The following is a 26,623-nucleotide window of genomic DNA, read 5'->3' as shown; positions in this document are numbered from 1 at the left end:
TTAATTATTGGGGACAAAACGCACTTGTCTTGGAGGTGTGGTGGTTCGAATATGATTTCGAACAGGTTTCGGCGACGATTCTCAGGAGAAAAATCGCGGAGAGGAATCTCTTGACTTTACAGGGGCTGTGTTTTCTACAGCATTTATTGACAGCTTTTGATGCTGCAGGACAATCGAATCAATTTCAACGGCTCGTTCCATTTCCTGAACTGCTAGTTCTAGGTCATCAATATTTTTAGCTATCAAAAGGCGGTATAACTTTGGGTTGAGTCCCTGTTTAAATGCATTGATTATTATTTTTTTATATAGTTCCCCTTCTCCTGGACCATATCGCGCTTCTGTTGCGATTCTAATTTTATGCAAGTACTCACGAACGTTTTGGATCTGTTCGAATGTAACTAAGCCATGTTTCAGTTTATTTAATGAACTTGTGTCAATGAATCTTTTTTGGAAGGGCTGTTGCAATAATTCTATTGAGTTAATTGTTGAGGTTGCTTCTGTGCCTATTGTTATTTTCGATTTGTTTTAGAAAAGTTAGCGCCTGTCCTTTTAGTCTTAAAAGTAACATGCATTTTAATACTTTCAAGTCAATTTTTGTCATTTCTACGAATTGTCCTAAATGGATGTTGAATTGATCAACGTCCGTATCTCCTTCATATTCTGGTAATGATTTTGCAATTTCTACCGAGGTTGCAGTAATCTGTTGCGCTTTTAATATTTCATCTTGTTTGTTGCACTGCACTTAAAAATCAAAAAGTAAAATGTAAATAATCATATGTGTCCATGTTAATAGGCATTCATTATGCAGGTACTTTCAGTTCCTTTTGCTTCTTACTTTTTTGACCGCGCCATATGTTACGGGGTGGTTTAGTTGATTAATGAGTTTGGAGTGAGATTTATCTTAAGGGGGGTTTGCGTTGAGGTGCTTGGGACTTTTCTAAAGTCTTAATAGCTTAATGTGGATATAGGATATGGGAGCTAAATTATTAATAGAACAAAACAGCTTTATATATAATCCCCAGTAACCTGGGAGACAAAACCATCTCAATGATGTTCGAGGTCTCCTGAAACGAATATAGATTCCCTTGGGACCGTACCTGAAGACTAGAGGAACTGTACCTGATGCCCTAATGCATAGACAGAAGATGATTAAATACAATAAGGTTTATTTACTTACAATATACAACTTTGGACAAAATAGCTTCAATGACTTATTGCATGAAAAGGTGAACATGAACAATTGATCTTGACTATTCAAATCTCTCCTGAAAACTGACTATTCGCCCTTGCGTTGGGCTCATATATCCAATGCGCGATTTCTCTAAAAAACTCGCCGGACAGGCTTGGTGACCTGTGGCAGTTGACCTCCGCTACTATTGGTAATATTCAATCATGTGACTAGTCTTGCATCCAAAAGTTGTTTTTATGGCAAGGATTTCCCTTTTGGTTTTGAGTTGAAAACCCAGAGTTCAGAATAACTAGTTACTTAACTTGTTAAGTAACATTTAACTTATCTAAATGCACGTAAGCAGACTGTTAAATTTAGCAACTGCTAAATTCTAAATGATTTTATTCAAACTTTTTTCTAATTGAAATTTACTAAAGGGGTGTGACTGAGAAATTTAGTCCTGAATTTAAGAGTTTCTAGAAGAGTATGGATGAGAGATTTGGTCCTATATTTGAGGATTTCTGAGGGGGTGTGAATGAGGGATTTGGCCCTGAATTTTATAGAGGGGAGGGGGCTGGTCTATATGTTACACTTTACCCTCCCCCCTAATCTGTAAATATATACTTCAAACTATATATTTCCCAGATATTCTGTCTCTTTTTCTTGTCTCACAAAAAAGTTGCTTGCTCTATACCTTTACAACTGTACCCTCTCCCTAAATTTGTCCTGGTTTAGCCCTAAATAATGTATATATGGGCTTGTATTTTTGGGTTAAATGTATTTAAGATTCTATAACCAACACACATTAGGACAAGGTGAACATAGGCTTGGCCAACTACAAATAAAGAAATAGAATTTAACCTTCTCAGGAGACATCTTTGACCATAAAGACATTTTTAGATTGCTATTTTTCTGCTGATGTTTATTTAGTTTGCATTTTTGACAAGTCATACCCAGCCCTTTCCAATTGTCTCATATGGTAAAATTCTATTTTAGCTATTTTTGAAAGGGATTAGGTTAGGAAAATGAAACTTACAGGGACAAGTCTACAGACTAAAGTAGCTTATGTCCTGGGAAAGTAATCTGAAGTAGGCTACTAACCTCCACTCCTCCCTCTAAAGGGTAATGACCTTTGATAACCTTTAAAACTTGTTTTATTATAGAAGTGAAACCTTGCTAAAAGATTGGTAAAATTATAGCAGTTCATATAACTGGCTTTCCTATAAAATGAATATACCACTTGATGCCTTTTTTTATGCTATTTACAAATATGATAATTGCTTCTACCTTAAATTGAGATCTAAGTGCTTTTGCAGCTCTTAAAAATGACCAATTTTCAAAAAATTATGACAGTTCATATAACTGACTTACCAATAAAGCAAACATACCACTCAATGCCTTTTTTTACATTCTTTACAAATATAATAATTGCTTTTACTACAGATTCAAATTTAAACTCTTAAAAATGACAAATTTTTACTTAAAGTACAAGATATCCATTGTTTTCAACAAAATAATACTATGTTTTCTCTGTGCTGTTTTTGACAAAATAATGCTATGTTTTCTCAGTGCTAAAATTATTTATAGTAAGGTTAGGTTAAAAAGTGCTTAAATTTGAATTTAAGGCAGAAGCAATTATTGTATTTGTAAAGAGCATAAAAAAAGGCATCAAGTGGTATATTCACTTTATAGGAAAGCCAGTTATATGAACTTCTATAATTTTACCAAAAAGTGCTTAAACTTGAATTTATGGTAGAAGCAATTATTATATTTGTAAAGAGCATAAAAAAACATCAAGTGATATGTTCACTTTATTGGTAAGTCAGTTATATGAACTGCTATAATTTTACCAAAAGATCTTGCACTTAGGCCTAAATGAAGAAATTTTTTTTTAACTTCACAATTTGTTCAATCCCAATTTATGATATTTCAAAGATGTGCAAATGCATTTCCTAAATTTAAAATACAAAAGCAATGATATGGCTTAAAATTCTACTCAAATTACAGGAATTGCATTTTTAGAACTAACCAGAAACAAAGAAACTGACAATTGAGGTAAAATGTTGTTTTGTGAAAATTAAATAGTATTAGACCTGTCATGTTGGAAAATTTCTAAGACTTAGAAATCAGAAGATGGTTAAGATGGAAGCTTGGCAATACCTTCCCAGAGTATGTTATTGGCCCTGAATTCACTACTGAAAGTTTCATTTCCCTAACCCAAGCCCTTTCCAAGATAGCGTAAAGTTGCAAATCTGAGATTTGCAACATGCAAATCTCATTTAAATATTTTGAGTTGGCTGTATAGTGACATCTAATTTCAACAATTTTTGGTCAAAATTGAGTGGTTAGGCTTATACCAACTGGTTTTCACAAGCCTCCTGAAATTAATTCAGCCAACTGTTTTAGCAAGGAATACATGATGCATAACAAGAGGATGGACAACAATAAAAAATATATATTAAGACTATAAATGAGACAATTCTCCAAATTACTCCAACAGGCAATTCATCTTCTGCTGAAAATCTCCCCTTCTTACTGCATGTAAAATCCCCACTTCTCTGACAATACTCCCCCTGTAAAATTTTCAAGAATATTGTATATCAGATGACTTCTACTGCATTAAGCCACAATCAGCTTTGAGCTCAATCAAAGGAATCACTGTAGCTTGTGTATTTTCAGGGACTTCCCTTCAAAACTGGAGTATTGTATTCATAGTTTATTCCTCGTAGTATAATTTGATAGTGGTATTTACTTGATTCAGAGCTTCTGTTATGGACTTACCTCAAATTCCAGTGACTGAAGATGTCACCCTTTCTGAAGTTTTTGTTGTTAAAAATGGTAAGTTATTCAATTATATTTGCAGTAATAAAATAAAATTAAAGATGTATTTTCTTTAGTAAATATTCACTTTTTAAAAGATATATATATATATATATATATATATATATATATATATATATATATATATATATATATATATATATATATATATATATATATATATATATATATATATATATATATATATATATATATATATATATATATATATATATATATATATATATATATATATATATATATATATATATATATATATATACTTATATTTCGAGGCTGTATCCAGCCAGGAGGGCCACAGGATTTGAACCCGCCTTCCCTCCTCAAAATTTATCTGATTCTTAAACATGTAAGAAAAATGCAAATATAAGGTTAACAGAAAGTGATGCCAAACATAAATGCTTAGTTGTACTAGATTTTTTCATAGGACAATTTGACAATACTGGAAAATGTGATACTGTTCTGAAAACCTTAAATTTCTTTATAAGAGATAAAAAATTTTTTATAAGTTATAAAAACTTCTTTAGAATTTCAAATTAGGTTTTCATGCATGGATCTTTAAAAGGCTTATGTTAATTTTGCCTCTCATTCAAATCATCTGTCTTGGCTTACTCTCTAATTAGCCTTGGCTCTTGACTTGTTCATCAAGGCCAATCAAGTTGCTTATTGAGTATTATTCAGGAAAAAAAGAAGCACATGCTCTTGTATCAACCCTTAAGAGCTAAGGTAGATTAATGTGTTTTGTTATACAAAACACACAAAAGCTTAATATATTAATTATAATTTTCTATGTATGATGATACAACCAAACACCAGGCAGAAGAATTTCCCTTCTTGAATGAAGAAATGATAAAAATAAAAACAATAAATAAAACCTTACACCCAAAAGTGAAGGTTGTTCTGTTGTAACCATAATATTTATCTGAAGGAACAGCTTCGTTTACTAGCCATATGTTTTTAATACTATTTAAATTTTTTTTGTATATTTAGGCTTTTTATAACTGAGTTAACCATACACCAAAAAAAGAAAACACTCATATAGTAGCTACAAATCAAAGTTAAAGAACCTTGCTAAAATACATTTAAGGATGCCAAGTTAGAATAAAATAGCAATATTTCAATGTAATTTTATCAAAAAGTCTATCTATGTACAAATTTTTCAAGCTTAATTTGCTTTGGATTTGGCTATATTATTCTGTTTATAAAATTATTGTTAAAAGCCATATCTAAAGGGTAGATGGTTTTTAGCCACCCTCCCCTCAAATATTTGACTCTTAAAACCATAAAATATGCATTGAATCAAATTTTTGATGTTTTTCAAAGTTTTTTTTCTTGCTTAAAAGACAAAAGAGTAAAACTATACCGTAGCTACTAATAAAAATGCTAAAACTTGCTAAAATATGTTAAAGGATGCTTTGTTAGAAGTGAACAACAATGTGTTAGTGCAACGTTATCAAATAATTGTAATTTTAGTGCAAAATTTCAAGCGTACTTTCCCTTGGAGTTGGCTCTTAGCTTTTCCCTCCTGTTTCCTAAGTCTTTGTTAAGTTTGTGTTTTTGCTTTCTGTTCGATTTACATGGAATGCTTTTTGTTTTGCTTTTTGTTTTTATGTTTTCAAGGAAATGTGTTTTTTTTTTATTTTCTTTAGACTTTTTGCTTCAATAAGAAATGGTTTTAAGGGAGGGGAAGAGCCTTTTCCCCTGTATTATTAAATTTTAGTGGCATGAAATTCAAATAAAAAATCCAGCATTCATAATCTGTATAACTGCAGAATTTTTTTTTTCATCAAATTAAAGTAGAGCACAGTTTACAGTAAGCATGAGCAAGCTAAATTAAATTTTTAATTTTCCCATTAAAAGTTAGAAAGGTTCAGATTTAAAGAGATGTAATGTTTTGCTGTTAAATGAAAATGTTGTTAATATTGAGCCTTAAATTTTTTTAAGACAGGGGGACTGGGGTTAATCAAGATTTTGTATGGTACCAAGAAAGGGTAAAACCTCCACTGGCTTCAGTTACTCTTTGCTACCAAAGTAATTTTATGGTTGCAACAGATGTGATCACAAACATTATTTTATCAGATTTTTTTGCTCTTGCTCCCAATAAATTACGAAATCTATTAATTTTAATCAAACAAATTTACAAATTCAAAAAAATATCTAAGAAATAATAGCCTTAACCCTTCCTAAAAAAAACACTAAAATATGTGGCCGTAAGTATGTAGCTCAAGATAATATCTAATGCCCTTCAAAATCAATTCACCAAATAAGAAAGTACTCATCCTTTCCAGGAAAGTCTTAGGAAAAAAGAAATAGATCCCATGAATATTGGGGCCTGAAATTAGATGTTACTTGAGGGAAACTTAATTAAAACAATAATGAAGGAAAGAGTTTACAAAATTTATTTTGTTTCGGGCTGAGGGCCTTGAGATGGAGATCAGCGTAGCTGGTTTGGGCTTTAAAGAGTCTAATGCTGTATCCAATAGCTTTTTCCTTTATTCTTGCTCTCCTTTGTAATTGTATACACCCTTTGATTTGTTCTTGCTTATGGCATTGGTATCAAAGTTCTTATGTTAAGATGCGTTCTGGTACTCATCTTATCAATTGTATTCTAGTAAAAATAGAGGTTAAACCAGGTTTGGTTATTAGTCCAGCTTTATCTGAACAGCTACTAGAAATATTCCGCCCTTCCTTATTGTCTGGTTCATTTATATTAGTGATCTCTCTTATTTTTGATAATAGTTCTGCTAGCTAAAAATCTTGATTCACTTCAAACTGTCGTTAATGTTGTCCATTCTAGTCTGTCAGATATAAATCTTTCCTTAGAGGCTCCTAAATCCAAATTTACTGTATTTAATCCGAAGTTTGGAGTGAGTGAGTGTCTTCTAGTTGGTCCGTTCTCAGTTGCAAGTACAAATACGTTAAGTTATTCACAAGCTATCAAGAAAAACATTCATAAGACTTATGGCATGCTCGCCAAAATGAAAGGCCAGTTTGATAAGAATTGCACAGAAAGCCTCTACAATGCTGTGCTTACGCCCCACATATTTTTATTATGTCGGTTTAGAAGTTTCTTAGTAAGGCTGAACCTCCTTTAATCCGGAGACGTTTCTTCTTCAGGATTTTTGACCTCCCTCTTTGAGTCAGGAATACTTTTGTCACTCAGAAGTACAGAGTTTTTATATTACTGGGAAAATAGAGGAACTTTGTTAAGGATTCCAAAAGCATAGAGAACGTATCGTGGATTTTCTTCTGAATTGCGTCCATGTTTAAATTGTATGGGTTTTAATAAGAGGTGTCTCACTTCTCTTTGTAGTAGTTTCTCCTCGTTTTGAGTTTTACTTGGTTATTCTTTGCAATCAGTTTGTTTTAGATTTCATTTATTTATAGTCAGTGATTTATGGTATTTCTATGCTTAAAAATTTTTTTTACTTTATTTTGACTCGTATTTAGATTAATTTAGCCCTTTTATATTTCTTTAAAAGTGTTTTTAAAATTAATTATTAAATTAAAAACTGTTGGATTTTTTCAGAAAGCTTTGCTGTTGTTTTATTAATGTTTTTTTTAGAAGCTGAACAAGCTCTACCTAGTGAGAGTGAGGAGCTCTTTGATATTTCAAACATTTGTTTGACTCCTAAGTTTGAAGCTGTTTCTTTGACTACTTTTCCCAGCAGCACGGGACCATTTAAATTAGAAGCTGACGCCCAAGAATTTGAACCTACCTGTTTTGATAATGAAGGTATGTTTCAAACATTTGGTTTTTAGAATCATCGATATCATGAACATTTCATAAAAAAAAACTAGGTTAGATAGACTAAATTCTAGTATTTTAACTAAAACCTAATTTAGACCTAATTTAGAACCCATTAGACCTAATTAGGTCTAAATAATTAGACCTAAATAATTAGGTCTAATTAGACCTAATTAATTAGGTCTAATAATAATAGGTCTAATAATTAGACCTAAATAATTAGACCTAACTAGACCTAAATAATTAGACCTAATTAGACCTAATTTAGAACCCCTAATTTAGACCTAATTAGAACCCAATTTAGAACCCTAATAAAACCTAATTTAGAACCCATGTTTACATTGTAAAAAAGTATAGAAATAAGACCAAATTTGGTTCCCAAGGACCTGTTTTCATGTTGAATTCAGGAGTAGAAAATTTTCAATAATTGATATTAAAATAATGTAAAATGGACTGAAAATGATGATAGTTGAATGAATTATTTAGGTGATCCAGAAACCCCATTTACTATACTACTCTCCTTGAAGTACAATTTATGTACGTAAAAAGAGTTTATTAATTATATATATATATATATATATATATATATATATATATATATATATATATATATATATATATATATATATATATATATATATATATATATATATATATATATATATATATATTTGATGACAATGCTGCCCTGGCTTTAGTGAAATATAAATAGTGGAATATTGCCTCAAATTTTGAGTCAAAGATATTGTTCCAATTTTGATGGTTTTGTTTTCGTCATTAATAGACCATAAAATGTTATACTCTAGTTATTTGCCTTGGTGTTCATTACTCTGTATGTGGTATTCATATCAGTGGTATATCACTTTAATCCCCCTGAGAATTTAACGTTTGCAGATTTCAAATTTCCTTTTGTCATCGTTGCCTGTGCAAGGTTGTCAATTCAATTTTATTTTGGGCGAATTATAAATTTAAGACAAAAAGTTGTCGATGTAAGGTTGCCAATTTAATTCTGTTTTGAGCTAATTAGAAATTTCAGCCGGAAGTTGGTGAAAAATTCACTAAAACAAGTATCGATTCACTGACTAAGGAAGTGGAAGAGGGATGATTATCTGCCGCAAACGCCGGTGTACCTACCGGTATTAAGATCCGTTATACTATGGGGATCAGGTGAGCGGGGATCAACGCTTCCCTTGCTGAGTAACCTTGGAAGGTGCTGCGTTCACCTCAAGAATCAACCCAAAAGCACCAACAAGCCCCCAAAATCACGAAGATTTGATTCGAAAAGCCATGTTGCACAAGCCCACTTCATTTTGCTTGGTGTCAGCACAACCTATCTTCGTTAAACTGCATAAAGCCTACCAACCAAAAAGCCCACCAAATGGCATTGCCTGCTTGACGACAAAGTCTTAACATAGACGGCGAGGGAAAAAAGGAAGAAGAACAGGATGAAGCCTCATGGAAGTAAGAGACCTAGGATGCTAACGGCAGTTGAATATACACCTCTGTACGAGACTCCACCTCTGCTTTTAGCATGGTATGAAGAACCAGTCATAATAGCTGCTTCTAATCCACCTTACCTGAAATCTGGAGTATTTACAGCAAAGACGCGATTGCCTAATATCTTGCTTTGTAACACGAGGTCTCTAAACAATAAGGTAGAAGAGCTAGAAGTTATTATCAAACAGAAAAGCTACTTGACTGTAGCTGTTGCTGAATGCTGGGACATTACTGACGAAACTGGCCGTATAAATGGTTATACGAACTTTTTTAATACAATATGTGATAAAGGCCTGCCGCGATGCGCTTGAGGCTTTGGCTTATATATTCTGCAAGAAATGCTGTGCAAGCTGTTAAGTTTACGCACGTGTACAAGTTGTTGTCATGAAGTGATATAGGCTGAATGCTTGTCGAACTTTCTCTCTAAACGATTTTTGGGTTTTATACTCGCAGTTATACACAAGAAAGAGAAAAATGATTCACGCAAAACATTACAGTTTTTTCCTCGTGAAAATTATATTAAACAAGTAAAATTAAATGGTTATAAATATCGCGTGGGGTCTGTTAAGCTCAAGACACAAATACAATCATTCTTACTTTCGAAAGTATAACAGTTCAAAATAGGGATGAAACCTTTTAATCGACAGTGAACAGATATAAAATTTTTAACTAGATATTTCGAACACATATACAGTGTTCATCACCAGCAGTAAAACTAAGAGACATCAATAAAAACGAACAAAATTTATACCCAATAAACTAATTACAAATAGTTTATTGCTCTTTTTTTTTCAATGCAACAGCGGAAGCAAATCTCCTTGACCTTTTTGGGTCCGGTTCATTAGATTTATCTGACATATCAGGTGGACAGAGGCCATAGCTCTTAGGTGAGATGAGATTTACTTTATTTGACCTCAGTAAATTTTCATAAATTGAATTCAATCCAAATTCACCTTTATCTCTGTTTATGGAATTATTCTTGAATAATTTATTTTTTTTTAATTTCGATTGTTTCCCTGAAAGTTGCTTTAAATCTTGGTCCCTAGAAATCAAAGAAACATTTTAAAACAAAATAAAACGATTTGGATAATTATAAATATGATCCGATAGAACCGACGTGAAATCTTCAGGTTTAGAATTTTCCTTTAACGACGATGAAATAGAATTATGATGTTGTAGTAATCTCATTTTTAAATTCTGGTTAGTATGTCCCACATAAGAGGTTCCACAAGTACATGGGATTTTATAAACCCCACTTTGTGGCTCTATGGAAGTTCGATCCTTTCCAGAATTAAAGAAACTAACCTAAGTATTACTACCTCTTAAAGCTACCTTTAAACCATTATTTTGTAAAAAACTTTTAAGTTTTTCACTCAGCCCTGGAACATATGGCAAAGAACAAAAAACATCTTTCTTTTCTGTTGTTTCCAGAATATCGTTAGAAAATTCTAGAAATTGTTTCCTTCTTTTCGAAAAAGTCTGGTCAATTAACCAACCTGGATAATGGTTACTTATTAAAATTTCTTTTAACAACAGTAATTCCTCCTCAACGAATTTGGAGAGCAAATTCTAAAAATGTGGTCAGTCAAGCATATGATCAAACCAATTTTTACTTGGCGAGCATGACCGGAGAAGAACGACAAAAATTTATTATTGTTAGGAGGTTTTCTGTAAATTTTAAAATCCAGACAATTTTCATTTTTTAAAAGAAGAAAATCCAGAAATGGAAGTTTCTTATCCTCTTCTAATTCTATTGTAAATTTTAAATCACCTCCCCAAAAATGAAGATGTTCTTAAAAACCTTTTAATTCCTCCTCCCCGTAATTCCACACTGAAATTATGTCATCCATATATCTCCCCCAAAATTTTTGTTTAAAAAAATATGAATCAAACGCTTTAGTTTCAATATTTTCGACAAAACAATTTGCTAATAAAGGACTCAAAGGGGCCCCCATGGGTAAACCATTTACTTGTTCGAAAAAAAACACCTCTGAATTGAAAAAAAAATAAGAGAACGTATTGCATAACCTAACTAAATTCATAATTAAACCGACTTCCAAAACTGTTTCACCACTAATTAAGTCCAAATTTCTTAATATCTTTCTTTCAAGAAGAATTTCTGCGGCTTTTACATCAATGCTCGTATACATTGATAATATGTCGAAACTTGAGACTATAGAATTTGAAGAAATTTCCACTTCTTTTAGTTTTTTTACAAGTTCTGACGAATTCTTCGTCAGAAGTGGTTTTCGAAGTTATTTTCTTACTTTCCATCCGCTCTTCATAATATATATTCCCTTAGTCAATAAAATCATATATAATAAAGCTAATAGCCCTTTTGTATTTAAATTAGCCTACAAGTAATATTGTCTCCGGAAACAAGTAGAAACTTGTCACGGGAACACGTCTCAGGTTCTATTTCAATAATTAATGATTGTCTCGTAACTTTTTATGGGTGTATGTTAAACTTAATAAATTATACATATTCAGAATCCTCAATTAAAGAAAATTCGTTTGATATGTATATTGAAAAAAAGTATATCATCCCGACCAAACAGAAAAAAATATATGATAGGAAAATAAATAAAGACTAGTTTCTTTTATCAGTTCGAACGAACATGGCAAATACAGCATGCTTCTCTGGGAAAAAAATAGCAACCCCGGCCCCCCAGGCTTTTATCCATTTTTATTTTCAATAAATTCTTTACTTTTTTCCAATAGATAAATCAATAGAATATAAATAAACTAAAAATTCAATAAAAATTAATTTTTTTTTGCAAAACCCCTACCCAAGGCTGTTATCCATTTTTTTTGTTTGTGTTGGTGATCTCACCATCAGCTTGGGTTCTGGGGCAAACCCCGCAGGGTTTTTTGTTTGGAGGGAAGTTGGCTGCCTCTTACTCCTCGGTCTGTGCCTGCTGGTCCGATCGTTTTGACATAGTCAACATAAACATATATATAAAAATTGATATTAAAATTATATTACATTTTAATTGATATTAAAATGATGTAAAATGGACTGAAAATGATGTAAAATGAACTGAAAATGATGTAAATTGAATGGATGATTTCGGTGGTCCAGAAACCCCATTTACTATATATATATATATATATATATATATATATATATATATATATATATATATATATATATATATATATATATATATATATATATATATATATATATACATATATATATTTGATGACAATGCTGCCCTGGTTATTGTAAAATATAAATTTTCTAATATTGCCTGAAATTTTGAGTCAAAGATATTTTGAATCAAAGATGTTTTGAGTCAAAGTAATTTGAATGGATCATTCAAGTGGTCCAGAAACTTCATTTACTATACTACTCTCCTTTAAGTGCAATTTATGTATGTAAAGAGGGTTTCAATAAATTATTATTTATTATAAACATATATAAGACAGAAAGCGGTGTTATGAAATATCTTGAACATTTCCTCACTAAAACAGTTGGGGTAAGCGACAGTGACAAGCTTTGGATTACGAAAGAACTTTAAACCTGAATCATGACCCGCTACAAGCTTCAACGCAGTACTAACATTTATTACGCAGTAACATATAATTTATACGTGGTTTCGACCTGAAAAAAAATAGCAAACAAATATAAACTCTTGGAAGTTGCTCTGCTCTGAACAAATAGTGTCTAATAACGCTTGTTTATGTGAACAAAAGTTAAATCAATTGCAAATTCAAATTTTAATGATTTCTTTTGCTTAACAGAAGAACACTTGAATTGTATTGATATTAACAATTCTGAAAAGGGAGAAAATTAACAAAGTTTATTGATATAATGTTTAGATTATTACTGTTGAGTTTGTTCGAAGGGCTCGTTTTACTTCCTTTTTAAATTTTGCTATCTGTATTTCTTGCTTCCTTAATTTTAGGAACTTCATTTTTTCTGAGTAATTTGTTGAGATTGTATTTTTATAGCATTTTACGTTTTTTCTTCCTTATTATTTTTTCTTATTACTTTAGGTGTTGAATGTCCTTCAACAAGTGCTGCCAAAACCCTAAGGGAAAGTTCAAATTCTTCTCTGTCACCAGAACGTCAAAATCTATCGGAGGGTGTTTCATCAAGGAGTTCCACATCACTTCTAGAATTTGATTCCTTGGAAGCGGATAGCGATGACGAAGGTAAAATTAAACGAACATTGTTGTTGAATCAATTTTTAATTAAAAAGAAAAAAAATCCAAAGAATTCATTCTTTGGTAAGATAAAGCATGAAACACTGCATAAAGTTTCAAATAGTGTTACTGAAAGTTTTTACTTGCATTAAAAGTGATACCAGCGTTAAACACAAAACTATTGTTAAATTTAACGTTGTACTGCATTTTTTGGGTTCTTTCGGTTTCATTCTTTCTGAGTAAATTATTCAGACAATGTTATTATAGATTGATTTTCTATATGTTGAATTCTTTTATTTTGTAGAAGCTGAAGCTGCTTTATCAATTGATCCTGAAAGGATCGGAGAAATTTCTAGTTATATTCTGCCATCTGAGAATCGACCTCTAGGTATTTCATTGAATGCATCATCTGAGTCAAACTCACAGGAATTGGATAGAAATGACGAAGGTATATTTGTAACTAACAGTGGTACTTTAAAATTCAGCTTGATTAAGGATAATTTTGTTGAAAGTTTTTTCCTACCTAACAAACGTTCTTCAAGTTTTTAGGATTTAAATAGTGTTACCAAAAGTATATAGTATGCCATAGGGTACATAAGAGCATCTAAGGAATTTAAATGCAAAGTACTGAAATATTTTAGAACTAAAAATGGGTCTTGAGCCTCTTACACTTAATCTAAAAACTTTCTTTCAAGCTACTATAAAGTTACACTAGCAAAGCAGAGGCGGAGGTATTTTTCGTTTGCTGATTTCTTTGTAATTTTTTTCTGCAAAACACCTTCTGAAGTTGTCTAACATGATGCAGCTAAAGAGAAAACTATCAAAAAGACTAATAATAAACAAGTGTAGAAATAAGCTTAAAAGTGCATTAATTATTGCATTAAACACAGTGACTATCTGGTCTGGCACTTTTTTTTGATACTTAAGTAAGAATTTGGTAAGTACTTATTACTTGATATTTAAGTAAAAAAACAATGAGTACTTAATACTTGATACTTAAGTAAAAATTTGGAGTACTTGTTGCAGCACTGAACACAGTGACTATCTGGTCTGGCACTTTTTTTTTATACTTAAGTAAGAATTTGGTAAGTACTTATTACTTGATATTTAAGTAAAAAAACAATGAGTACTTAATACTTGATACTTAAGTAAAAATTTGGAGTACTTGACGCAGCACTGAACACAGTGACTATCTGGTCTGGCACTTTTTTTTCAAGCAAGGATTTTCTTTTTCTTCAGAACTCATACAGCCATGCTTTATAAAGAAATTTGAAGTTAAATTTTATTCTTAAATGCATAAATAATGTAAAACTACTCTCAAATGATATGGGAAATGATAGACGTACAACATGAAAAAAGCTAGACGAAAAAATTATTTATCGAAACCTTTCTATATATCATATTTGTAAGTCTTTTTTATAACTTACCTTTCCCCCTTACTCTCCCCACTTATGCCTGTATATACTCAGAGAGTGTATATTCAATCGTTTAGATTAGTATTAGCTTTTTACTTAAATGTTGCAAAATTATATATAATTGTAGGTAAGAAAGATACAGCAGAAGTTTATTCGTTGAAACATTTCGAACCATATATTGCTTGTTTTTTATACATCATATAACTTACAACCTTTTAAGTTTTGAATATGACAAGGATAAACTTCATTATTGTAAATCAGACCATCTTATGAAATTGAACTTATATAAATTTTTTTTTCTTCTTCACCTAGTCATCAAAGTAACCGGATACAGTCAGTGCAAGACAATGTAGATCCAAATCTTGTATTACTTTTTGAATGTTTGTATTTCTCTTGCTATTAGGCTCGACCGACGTTGACTATATCGGTAGCACACCGATAATTCAGTATCCTACCGATATAATTTGCCGATATATTTTTCTAAAAATAACCTTACCTAAAGTTTAAACTTCGCATTTTCTGCCCATATTCATACTGACATTTTCCTCCCTGGTCTATTAAAAACCCCGGAACAACCTCAATAATTCACTGCTGATTCCAAATAATGCAAAAAAGATTTCTTTAGAAAATATTTAGAAAAACAATTAAACCAAATAAAGTTCTAATCTGGACAGTGCTTGATTAGTCCAGTCCAACTGGATCAAACTGTAATGCTTACCCCATTGTAACCCCATCTGTACTGAAAACTCTTTTGCTTGGGATGGAAGAGAGCGGAAAGGCAGAGATACTTCGGAGCAAGTTTTTCCAGTCTCTTGAAACGACTACTGGTATTTCGCCACCGCTATAACAGACAGTTTTTTTTTCTCTCAGTGACAGCATTACTCATGTACCTTCCCAGCTGCTGATCAATATTATCTGTTGACTCTTCTTCCTACCTTGTTGAAGTTGCAGGCATGTTATCAAACAGGCAGTCAATCAAATCTCATGCGCATACTCTCCTTCGTTTGAATGCAGGGATGAGACTAGGGTTTTTAGTTTAGAGGGGGGATTTTCAGAATTTGTCGACGGAATCGTCCTGTATGCCAGCCAATGCGAATACAAGTTAAATGGGTATACAAGGTAATGGGAATACAAGGTAAATGCGAATACAAGGATATTGTAGGCATGTTATCAAACAGGCAGTCAATCAAATCTCATGCACTTATTCTCTTTCGTTTGGATACAGGGATGCGAGTAGGGTTTAAAGTTTAGAGGGGGGATTTTAAGATTGTGTTGACAGAATCGTCCAGTATGCCAGCCAGTGGGGATACAAGGTAAATAGGTATATCTTTCACCCACACAAGTGGACATTCATTATTCAGCAATGTATGGTTTATTGTATTCTTTATAGTTGTTTTGGTAGAAGTTGTACGTTTTTGTACTCATCATACATTTTGAACATTGCTGCATCAAGTGTAAGTAAGTTGCCTATAAAGGCAAGAAAAAAATTTGACTATATTCGATATTTATTTCCCGATATTTATATCAGAAAATGACACTTACCCCCCCCCCCCCTTGTCGGTCTGATAATAACGGCCAACTGATATACCGGTCGGGCCCAAATTTGTATAATGCCAATTTTTTTGTTTTTCTTATTTTATTAATTTCAGTAAAGAAATTTAATTTATTTTATTTTATTACAGGGGTTATGCATTCTACTGTGTGCAGGTCTGACGATGTGAGTCAGCCAATTCTATTTGGCCCGAAACCGATAGTTATGTTGAAAAAACTGACAGAAAAGGCTATTGAAGAATTGACCATGGGAATCTGGCGGTGCGGCTCCTGTGGAAAAGCAGAGAAATCCTTTTTGATGCTAGATCTTCACGTTGACACTGGCTGTGAAGAGCTTACACCAATAGAGTGTGTTCTCTGCCCTACAGTAGAACGTGATTACAGCAATTTTGTTGTTCATTTCATGGAACACCAAATGGGAGGGACAAGGAGATGCGCCATTTGTTTGAGAGAATCCATTGTTGATATGAGACAACATCTAGTTTTAGAAGGTCATTTTTCGCCAAGCATGTCTAAACTAGACCTGCAGAAGAATGAATCACTAGTCGTTTCACAGAATCGGTCTACAAGTGGCTACTCAAATTCATCTAAATCGGAATCAGGTGTAAAAGATTTAGACGATCAAAAAAAACATCTGGATTTTCGGTTGAACCGTAATAAGCACAGAAAATTAAAGAGGCGGAAAAATATACAAATAAAAAATAAAACACATAAATGTAGTTCATGTAACAAATGTTTTTCTAAGCTAAGCTATTTGAATAGGCATCAAATGGTACACACAGGTGAGAAGCCTTTTAAATGTGAGATATGTAAGAAATGCTTTTCTTCGTTAGACAATTTGAAACAGCATCAAATTATGCATAACGGTGAGGGGCCATTTGAGTGTGATATATGTAAGAAATGCTTTTCGCAATCAAGTCGTTTGAAACAGCATCAAGTTGTGCACACTGGTGAGAAGCCTTTTAAATGTGGTGTCTGTAACAAATGCTTTTCTTTCTCAGGCAATTTGAAAATGCATCAAACTATGCACACAGGTGAGAAGCCTTTTAAATGTGATATATGTAAGAAATGCTTTTCTAGATCAAGTCATTTGAACAGCCATCAAACTGTGCACACAGGTAAGAAGCCTTTTAAATGTGATATATGTAAGAAATTATTTTCTTCATCAAACGGTTTGAAGACACATCAAATACGGCATACTAGTGAGAAGCCATTTGACTGTGATCTATGTAAGAAATGCTTTACTACATCAAGTGAATTGTACAGGCATCAAATTGTGCACACAGGTGAGAAGCCTTTTAAATGTGATATATGTAAGAAATGCTTTTCTAGATCAAGCCATTTGAATAAGCATCAAATTGTGCACACAGGTGAGAAGCCTTTTAAATGTGATATATGTAACAAATGCTTTTCTCAATCAAGCCATTTGAAACAGCATCAAATTGTGCACACAGGTGGGAAACCTTTTAAATGTGAGATATGTAAGAAATGCTTTCCTTCGTCAAGCTATTTGAAAGAGCATCAAAGAGGGCATAATGGTGAGTAACCATTCAAATGTAATTTATGCCAGAGAGCATTTTCAGTTAAGTGGAACCTGAAATATCACCTAACAACCCATTCTAGGAAAAAGTCTGATACTTAATACTTTGGATGGAAGTGTGATTTTGTAGATAGAAGTTTAGATAGAGACGTTGAATGATTAAAGCTGTTCCATGCTAATTCTCAGAACCGAGCCAATGCTTTGCTTTATGTATCAGTGAAAATACTTTGGTATTTCTGATTCTTTGACATGTAAAGCTTGATCTTTATCCGAGAATTCTTGCATTTGTAAAACTACAGAAGCAGGGCAAATGTCTATTTTCTTCTTTCTTAGGGCTTATTTGGCCTTTTAGTTTCAAGTGCCTGCTTCTTAAATGGGTAATTTGAACTTAAATAGAACTTTTCAGTGTCTAAAACGCATGATTATCAGGATTTTTAAGTTTCCAAACATTTAACAAGAAAATCAAGGTCTTGTTCAAAGAGGAAAACTTATAAGTGAGGGAATTGGCACTAGGGTCGACAAATAAAAACATCATCAACGCCATCTTGCGTTTGGCAACATTTAGCATTTTTATCACTATAATAACATGAATAATTAATTGACTTAGCGTAAGTGGTAAATAAGTGCAGTAATAAGTGTCTTATATAGAAAGATGATTACAGAGCTTGAACAATCACTGATAATAGGACAGCAATAAAAGAAAAATAAATTCAGACACGGTAGGACACGCGTTTTGTCTTAGCACAAAAACATATTAGTTTGTCAATACATTAGGTTCAAAAAGGAAAAAAAGCTTTATTTTCGAATGGCGTGAAAACTATGTTAGTAAGCACTTGGAAAAAAAAAAAATTTTTCTTTCTTGATAACAAATAACGTTAAACTACGGAGCGTCATCTCAAGTTTCACACCTGCGACTAAACAGTACCCAGGGAAACAAATTTAACAAAAAAAAAGTAAAAAACCTATTTGTCAAAAATACGTGCCCATGCGTCACCAAAACGGGTTTTGAAATAAAACCAGAACTTTATTTTGATTTGTATTGCCTGGGGAACACCAACAGTTCCGGTGCTTAATTTTTTCAGGCGGAACTTACATCTACAAATTTCTGGTGCAAGGGAATCTTGTGGTGATCTTTGGGCCCATGGTCCATGACGATCTCAGTGCGCAAAAATTAGTTTTTATGACTTCAAATTGGCCTTGAAAATAGTATACAAAATTTTTCTGAGCGAATTAAAAGCTCTGCAATAAGTTTCTTTTCTAAACAGACCCTAAGCCTCCCTTAAATTCTAACCAAGGACAAAACTCTCACTTACCAGAAAATGGTCCTAATTTTTGATCTGTGATCAGAATTAAAGGTTTGACCCGACTTTTGTTTTGCGTTGCTTTTGTTTGTTTGCCTATTGTGTTGAAGTTCTAAGTCAAGAAGACCATAATTTAAAGTAAAAATTAAAACAACTTTCATTGTATTCCTCCGAGGATTCTGGTGAAGGGTAATTACTTGGGAATAACTCGTAAGACTCGACGGGTTTTTACTTTTGAACTGGGGATGGTTTATATTCACTAATGACAGTATTGCATGTCTATGGAGACCCTTCTTTTTGGTTGATTAATTTAAAAAAGACTGCACAAAAGAAGTTATTGAAAGAAAAGTAAAGAGCTATATTAAAACAAAGACAAGCAGTAATAAAGTCAAATTATTATTAACCATAATAAATAAATATATGTAACCCAAACCGAACAGGAACAGAGTCAAACTCAAATAGCTGAATTAAATAAATAACTGAGTCAAACTCAAAATAAACAGAAACTAAGAGGTGTGGAGCCTCCTCCCTTCTTGTGCCTTCTAAAGACCAGAATATAATATGCGCTTTACTGAAAACTATTCGTATTTCGAGCTTTGTGTTTTGTTTCACGTAATATAAAAAAAATCATCATAACCAAGATTACTGAAAAATATAACTGAACATGGATTAACCACTTAATTTATATATGCTGATTTTCATCTGAAAGTCTTTATAACTTTGGATTTATTAAATCAAAGAGGAATCATCTAATATGTGTTTTGTTTTCACTAAAGTGCAAATTATATTTTGGTCAGTTGAAAATCCTCATCATTCCCTGAAAAATTTCAACTTAGTAGCAGTCCAAATAGAAGTAGTAGTTGTTGTGGAATATATCACTAGTTTATAAATTAGCTGTTCAAGAGTAATCCAAAAATAATTATTTATAACAATTCGAACCTCATTTAAAAGTGCACTGTCAGAAATTTTGAGATAGCCATTTATTCAAAATAGTCCAAAGGTCATATAATAAGGCTTTTGGCGTTGTTGCAAACCACCAGAGCCCGAGGGCAAGGATCGTAAAATATGCCTCGGGAGCATTTATGGTATTTGTGGCACTTGGTATTTACCAAGTGACAAATAGCGATCACAATTTCTGTCGGTCGGTCGGTCCGGTTTTGCTAGTACGGGCATTTCTAGATAAGCTAGGACGATGATATTTGGCTTGCATATAAGGGACCAACTTAGATTAAATTAGAAATAGTCGTTTCCCCGATTTGACCATCAGGGGGGGGGGGACGGGTAATTTGGAAAAATTAGAAAAATGAAGTATTTTTTACTTACGAACGGGTGATCAGATCTTAATGAAATTTGATATTTAAAAGAATATTGTGTCTCAGAGCTCTTATTTTAAATTTCGACCGGATCTGGTGACATTGGGGGGAGTTGGAGGGGGATACTTGAAATCTTGAAAAAACTCTTAGAGTGGAAAGATCGGGATGAAATTTGGTGGGAAAAATAAGCACAAGTCCTAGATACATGATTGACATAATTGGAACGGATCTGCTCTCTTTTGGGGGAGGGAATTAGAAAAAATGAAGTATTTTTAACTTACGAACGAATGATGGGATCTTAACGAAATTTAATATTTAGAAGGACCTCATAACTCAAACTTCTTCCTTTAAATCCCGACCGGATCCGGTGTCATTTGGGGCAGGTGGGGGGGGGATCTTGGAAAACGCTTAGAGAGGGGAGATCGGGATGAAACGTGTTGGTAAGAATAAGGGCAAGTCCTAGATATGGGATTCAAATAACCGGATTGGATCTGTTCTCTTTGGGGGGGGGGGGCATAATTCGAAAAAATTAAAAAAATGAGGCATTTTTAACTTACGAACGGGTGATTGGATCTTAATAAAATTAGATATTTAGAAGAACCTCATGTCTCAGAGCTCTTATGGTAAGTCCTGACTGGATTTTGTGACACTTGGGGGAGTTGGAGGAGAAAACAAGAAATCTTTGAAAGCGCTTAGAGTGGACAGATCGTAATGATACTTGGTGGGAAGAATAAGCACAAGTCCTAGATACGTGATTGACATAACCAGACCGGATTTGATCTCTTTGGGGGAGTTGGAGGGGGGAGCTGGGTTAATTCAGAAATATTAGAAAGAATGAGGTATTTTAACTTGCGAAAGGGGTTATCAGATCTTAATGAAATTTGATATTAAGTAGGTTATCAGGTCTCAGAGCTCTTATTTGAAATCCTGACTGGATCCGGTGACATTGGGGGGAGTTAGAGGGGGAAACCGGAAATCTTAGAAAACGCTTAGAGTGTAGAGATCGGGATGAAACTTAGTGGGAATAATAAGCAAATGTCCTAGATACGTTATTGACATAACTGGACTGGATTCGCTCTCTTTGAGGGGGGGGGGTGTAATTCCGAAAATGAGGTATTTTTAACTTGCGGATAGTTAATCGGATCTTAATGAAATTTGTTATTTAGATGGACCGCGTTTCTCAGAGCTCATATTTTAAATCCCAATTGGACCCGGTGAGATTGGAATGGGGGGGGGTGGTGAGAGGGGGAAACCGGAAATCTTGGTAAAGGCCTAGAGTGGAGAGATCGGGGTGAAACTTGGTGGGAAGAATAAGCACAAGTCCTAGATACGTAATTAGCATAACCAAATCCGCCCTCATTGGGGGAGTTCGGGAGGGGGAGATATCTAAGGCTTTTGTGAGTATGGTGCTCCAATCCGCAATATCTTGTTGATTCTTATATTCATGCCATTTCGCGCGCTTTTGGATACATACTTATAAATTTGTATGCTCAAGATAGGAGTTTGATGCTTACAAGTGATATACACAATAAACACATAATTATAAACACAAGCAAAGTTTAAGGTACTTTGGTAAAACGATGTTTAGACAGAAACGAACAAAGCTTATTCAAAGCGGCAGGGGGTTATTTGCAGAATTAACACCAATAGTTGCTTGTTTAATCGGAAGCCTTGTCAATTCCTGGTAATATGTCTCGTTCCTATAAGCTTATACCTTTTGAAAAATCTCTTATGCCAAAACAACCATTTGAAAATAGTTTGAAGATTACGCAGTTTAAAAGAGCAAACAAAATGCCAATAAAAGTGGATATTTTTGAAAAATTGGCTCCAGGTGAACCACCCTCTTTCCCCTCTGAAGAAAAAGACATCTTTACCATTGAACCAGATGATTCCCCTCAACTAAAAATTATCGAAGTCCAGCGTCTAAAAGATGCAAATTATGTTCCAAAAGACTGTTATGAAAATTCAAGGAGTTGCTTATAGATTATATGACTTTTTAAGCGATTTAGTCTCAAGTAGAAAATCTGCTTATGCTGTGAATGCATTTGCTATAAGTTTTCTCTTTGAGAATAAACTACTCCTGAGTTTAATAAAAAGTAAATATATAATAAGTAATATTTTGAGTAAGCGAAACTTTTTCTTTGAACAAGACAATAGACAATAGCTTTCAGTTTCACTGTATCTTTCAAGTAGAGAGCAGGTTCAAGAACGAAGAAAAACCTAAAGCTTTGCTTGTAGCACCATGGCTGACGAAAAATTGGAACACATTTATTGCAATCTTGCCAGTGTAGAAGCATTAGCAGCCCCTAGTATTCTTGCAAAGAAGGCTGATGTTATGTAAAAAAAAGTAAAAGAATTTATAGAAAAAGAAGAAAGTTAAACATTGCACGGAAATTATAAAAATTGTCCCAAGCATTTTAGAAAGACTATTTCATATTCTTTTGGGGATATAGCTGAAGCATATATTTTAGTGCTAGACAATAATTTTGTAAAGTTTAATAAACCCTATGAATATTTATTAATAAATATTAAGACTGAAATATTAAGACTATGAAATAAGTTAAGACTTTTAGGGAACGTTTAGGGGGAGTTTCAATTAAACAAAAAAACTATATGCATGTATGAATTAAAAGGGCATATAAACAATATCATAGGCAGCGCTGTTCTATCATAACTAGTATTATGATTGATATTTCAAAGTGGCTAGTGTGATTGGAAGTTCTAGTGCCCTTTTTAAGAGTTAAAAGTGATTAAAGAACAATCAGCTTTCCAATCCTGTTTCCCTGAAAAAGAGTATGTTAATATAAAACGAAAAGAAATAAATTTAAAATAATCTCCACAAAACATGTTTTCAAGGAAAAGTAAAGAACTCCATTAAATCAAAAATGAACAAAAATAAAATCAAATAGTCCACCAAGAAGAAAACTTCCAAAAATCAGCATCCATAAATAAATAAACCCCCAAACAAACAGAAATTGCAATAAATAACTGAGTCAAACTCAAAGACGAGCAGAAACTAACATGACTAGGGCTCACAACCTCTATGCCTTCTCAAGGCAGAACGTATCTTGCACTTTACTGGAAACTTTTTAATGTTTTCATTTTTACAACTTCAATAAATAAAAAATTATTAAGATTTAAATAATGAATATGATTATTTGTGAAATAATATTTTGTTTAACGGCAAAAGTCATCAACTCATTTTGAACCTGGCATTAGTCGACTCCCAAAAATTAAGTGAATTGACAGTGCTAAACTTATTTATATCTAAAAATATAGCTGAAATAACTTGTCCACTGTGCAGTGTTGCCAAAGCTTCGTATTTGGGCTGTCAAAAATGTGCCCGAATTGTTACGTTCAGTGATTTCACGTGTTAAATTGAAAGTAGAAAACCCCAAATATAAAATATTGACGATTGTTTTTGGTAATTTTCCAATCTACCCGAATAAGCAAACAGAAGATGGGAGGTTACTTGCTGCAAGTTGCGTCGTACCTGCCAGGAATAGAGTCTCCCTTAAATTACAGGGAATACACTCACTTGTTAAGACTCACTTGCAGCGGCATACAAGCAGATCGGACTTCCCTTCAACGAATCTAAAACAGAACTTCTTTTCTTCAATGGCTAAAAAAATGAGCTTTCAATTAACCTCTGCGTCTGCCCCTCCATCTGCTTGCTCTGCTCCCCCCTCCATCTGCTTGCTCTGGTTCCCTTCTGGAAAATATTCACAGCTACCAAAAAGAAAGCCATTTCCGGTGCATTCTACAGATATGCCTAGTTTCTCCTGCGTCTCCCTTTGTGGCACAGCAATGGCGACATCTCTGGGAAATATAAGGTCACCAGCCCTTTCATGGCCATAGAGAGGAGAAACTCCAAATTCAGTACCAATGTTTTAAGAGCCAACCACCCCTGGACTAGTGTTATTTTATAATATTTGTAGTGGAAGTGCATTTAAATTGTTGTGCTTTTCTTTCTTTTTCGTTTATATACTCCGTTTTTGACGGGTAATAAATTAATAATAATTATAATAGGTAGCGAGGACCTACGCTTCCCTGGCTTATCGGTGCTCATTATGGCGAATAAGTCTCTATCCAATCCTGAATTACTCCAATCAAACAGAAAGTTTAATCTAACATTGCTGTCTAAAATGATATATGACTTCCTTGACTTAGCAGCATTACGCAACGCTACAGTCAAACTCTTTCAACTACCATTCCCTGAAAGAATAGCTCAAGCCACATTAGAAACATTAGATTTACTAGCTGAATGTGATAGCAATAATATTCCACTCCCAACGTTCGTCATCACTCACCCATCTCAAATTCGTCAGGCCTCCTAGACCAACTGCTCTATCCTGCTATGTGAAATTAAATTTAAAAAAGACAAGTTTTTTTTTAACTAAAAGTAAGGAGCGACATTAAAACTTAAAACGAACAGATTTTTTTTTATTTAATTTCTGAACTTTTTTGAATTAATGCATGTTTTGATATCGGCTCTCCGCACATAAATAATTAAAACGAAATTTCATTTTTTTTTTTTTTTGGTTAAATGGCTTTCTCATAGTTTTAATAAGAAGATTTTGAGAAAAAAAGGAGTTGGGGAGGAGGCCTAGTTGCTCTCCAATTTTTTGATTACTTAAAAAGGCAACTATAACTTTTAATTTTTTATGAACGTTTTCATTAATAAAAAATATACGTAACTAACGAATTAACTTACGTAACGAACTTCTATGTTTGTATATTTTTATTACGTTTATGAAAGGGTTCACCTCCTCGTCAATACCTCGCTCTTTACACTAAAACTTGAATTCTGTCCCAATTCCTTAAGAATGACCCCTGAATCACAAAGGCTTAAGAATAAATAGTTGAAATTACTAAAAATACTTTAGCGTAAAGAGCGAGGTATTTAGGAGGAGATGAACCCCTCATATGCGTAATAATTTTTGTTCGTTTTAAGTTTTAATGCTGCTCCTTACTTTCAGTTGAAAAAACTTTATTATTTATTTTTGCATTGTTTTTTTTTTAAATAATGTTAGAAAGTCCTAGGCCCCCTTCATTGAAACTTTCCCCTTGACAAATACCTCCATGGAAAGATCCTCCCACGTAACCCCCCTCTACTTCTCCCCCACCCCCCCAAACCAAAAAATCTCCCTGAATACGTCTGTACACTTCCCAGTAGCCATTAGTATATGTAAACAACGGTAAAAGTTTGTAACTTACAGCCCTCCCACGGGGACTGAGGGGGAGTAAATCGTCCCCAATGGCATAGTTATTAGGTTTTTTGACCATGGTGAATAAAACGGATATCTCAGAATTTTGATCCAGTGACTTTGGGAAAAAATGTGCGTGTGAGGGGGCCTAGATGCCATCCAATTTTTTTGGTTACTTAAAAAGTGCACTAGAACTTTTAATTTCCGTTAGAATGAGCTCTCTCGTGACATTCTAGGACCACTGGGTCGATACGATCACCCTTGGGGAAAAACAAATGAACACGCATCCATGATCTGTCATCTGGCAAAAAATGCGAAATTCCACATTTCTGTAGATAAGAGCTTGAAACCTCTACAATAGGTTTCTCTGATACGCTAAATCTGATGGTGTGATTTTCGTTAAGATTGTATTACTTTTAAGGAGTGTTTCCTTCTATTTTCTAAAATAAGGCAAATTTTCTCAGTCACTTTTGATGGGTAATACTAAACTTGATGAAACTTATATATTTAAAATCAGCATTAAAATGCAATTCTTTTGATGTGACTATTGGTATCAAAAATTCCGTTTTTTAGAGTTTCGATTACTATTGAGCCGGTTGCTCCTTACTACAGTTCGTTACCATGAACTGTTTGATATGGGATCTAAAGACCTCAGTGTCCGTGATAAATCTGCAGATGCCCTATTGGAAGTCTCTTGAGTTTCGTGGGTGTAAGTGGCTAATTGCCAGGGACCTCAGCTGTGACCAATGCAAGGACCGTATTATATCTCTAATTTTTATAAATCGTCTCCTCAATACTTCTAAGATTTGGCCAAAGTTCCTGGCTTTTACGTACACCCGTACACGGGGTCGTAGCGCTGATATTGACCACGTGCGTTCATGAATATCCAT

The 26,623-nt window shown here is 33.3% G+C and overlaps 1 protein-coding gene across 7 annotated transcripts in view; it reads left to right on the top strand.

Annotated features, from left to right (window-relative positions):
* Positions 1-20,076, top strand: part of LOC136040266 (zinc finger protein 287-like) — a 107,323-nt gene extending 87,247 nt beyond the window's left edge. For 5 of the 7 annotated variants that reach the window (XM_065724499.1, XM_065724495.1, XM_065724497.1 and 2 more), the window contains 5 exons: positions 3,848-4,006; positions 7,575-7,745; positions 13,257-13,415; positions 13,711-13,854; positions 16,504-20,076. In XM_065724499.1, coding sequence (XP_065580571.1) covers positions 3,940-4,006; positions 7,575-7,745; positions 13,257-13,415; positions 13,711-13,854; positions 16,504-17,918 — 1,956 coding nt within the window. In that variant the 5' untranslated portion in view covers positions 3,848-3,939 and the 3' untranslated portion in view covers positions 17,919-20,076. Of the gene's footprint in view, positions 1-1,764; positions 2,148-3,847; positions 4,007-7,574; positions 7,746-13,256; positions 13,416-13,710; positions 13,855-16,503 lie in introns of those variants that run through there. The other 2 variants (XM_065724500.1, XM_065724503.1) reach the window with 2 other exon arrangements.
* Positions 20,077-26,623: the final 6,547 nt, after the last annotated feature.

Source organism: Artemia franciscana, chromosome 20 (assembly GCF_032884065.1).
Source record: "Artemia franciscana chromosome 20, ASM3288406v1, whole genome shotgun sequence".
Classification (NCBI taxonomy): domain Eukaryota; kingdom Metazoa; phylum Arthropoda; class Branchiopoda; order Anostraca; family Artemiidae; genus Artemia; species Artemia franciscana.
Note: the sequence above shows the minus strand (reverse complement) of the source record. Positions and strands in the feature narration are given on the sequence as shown.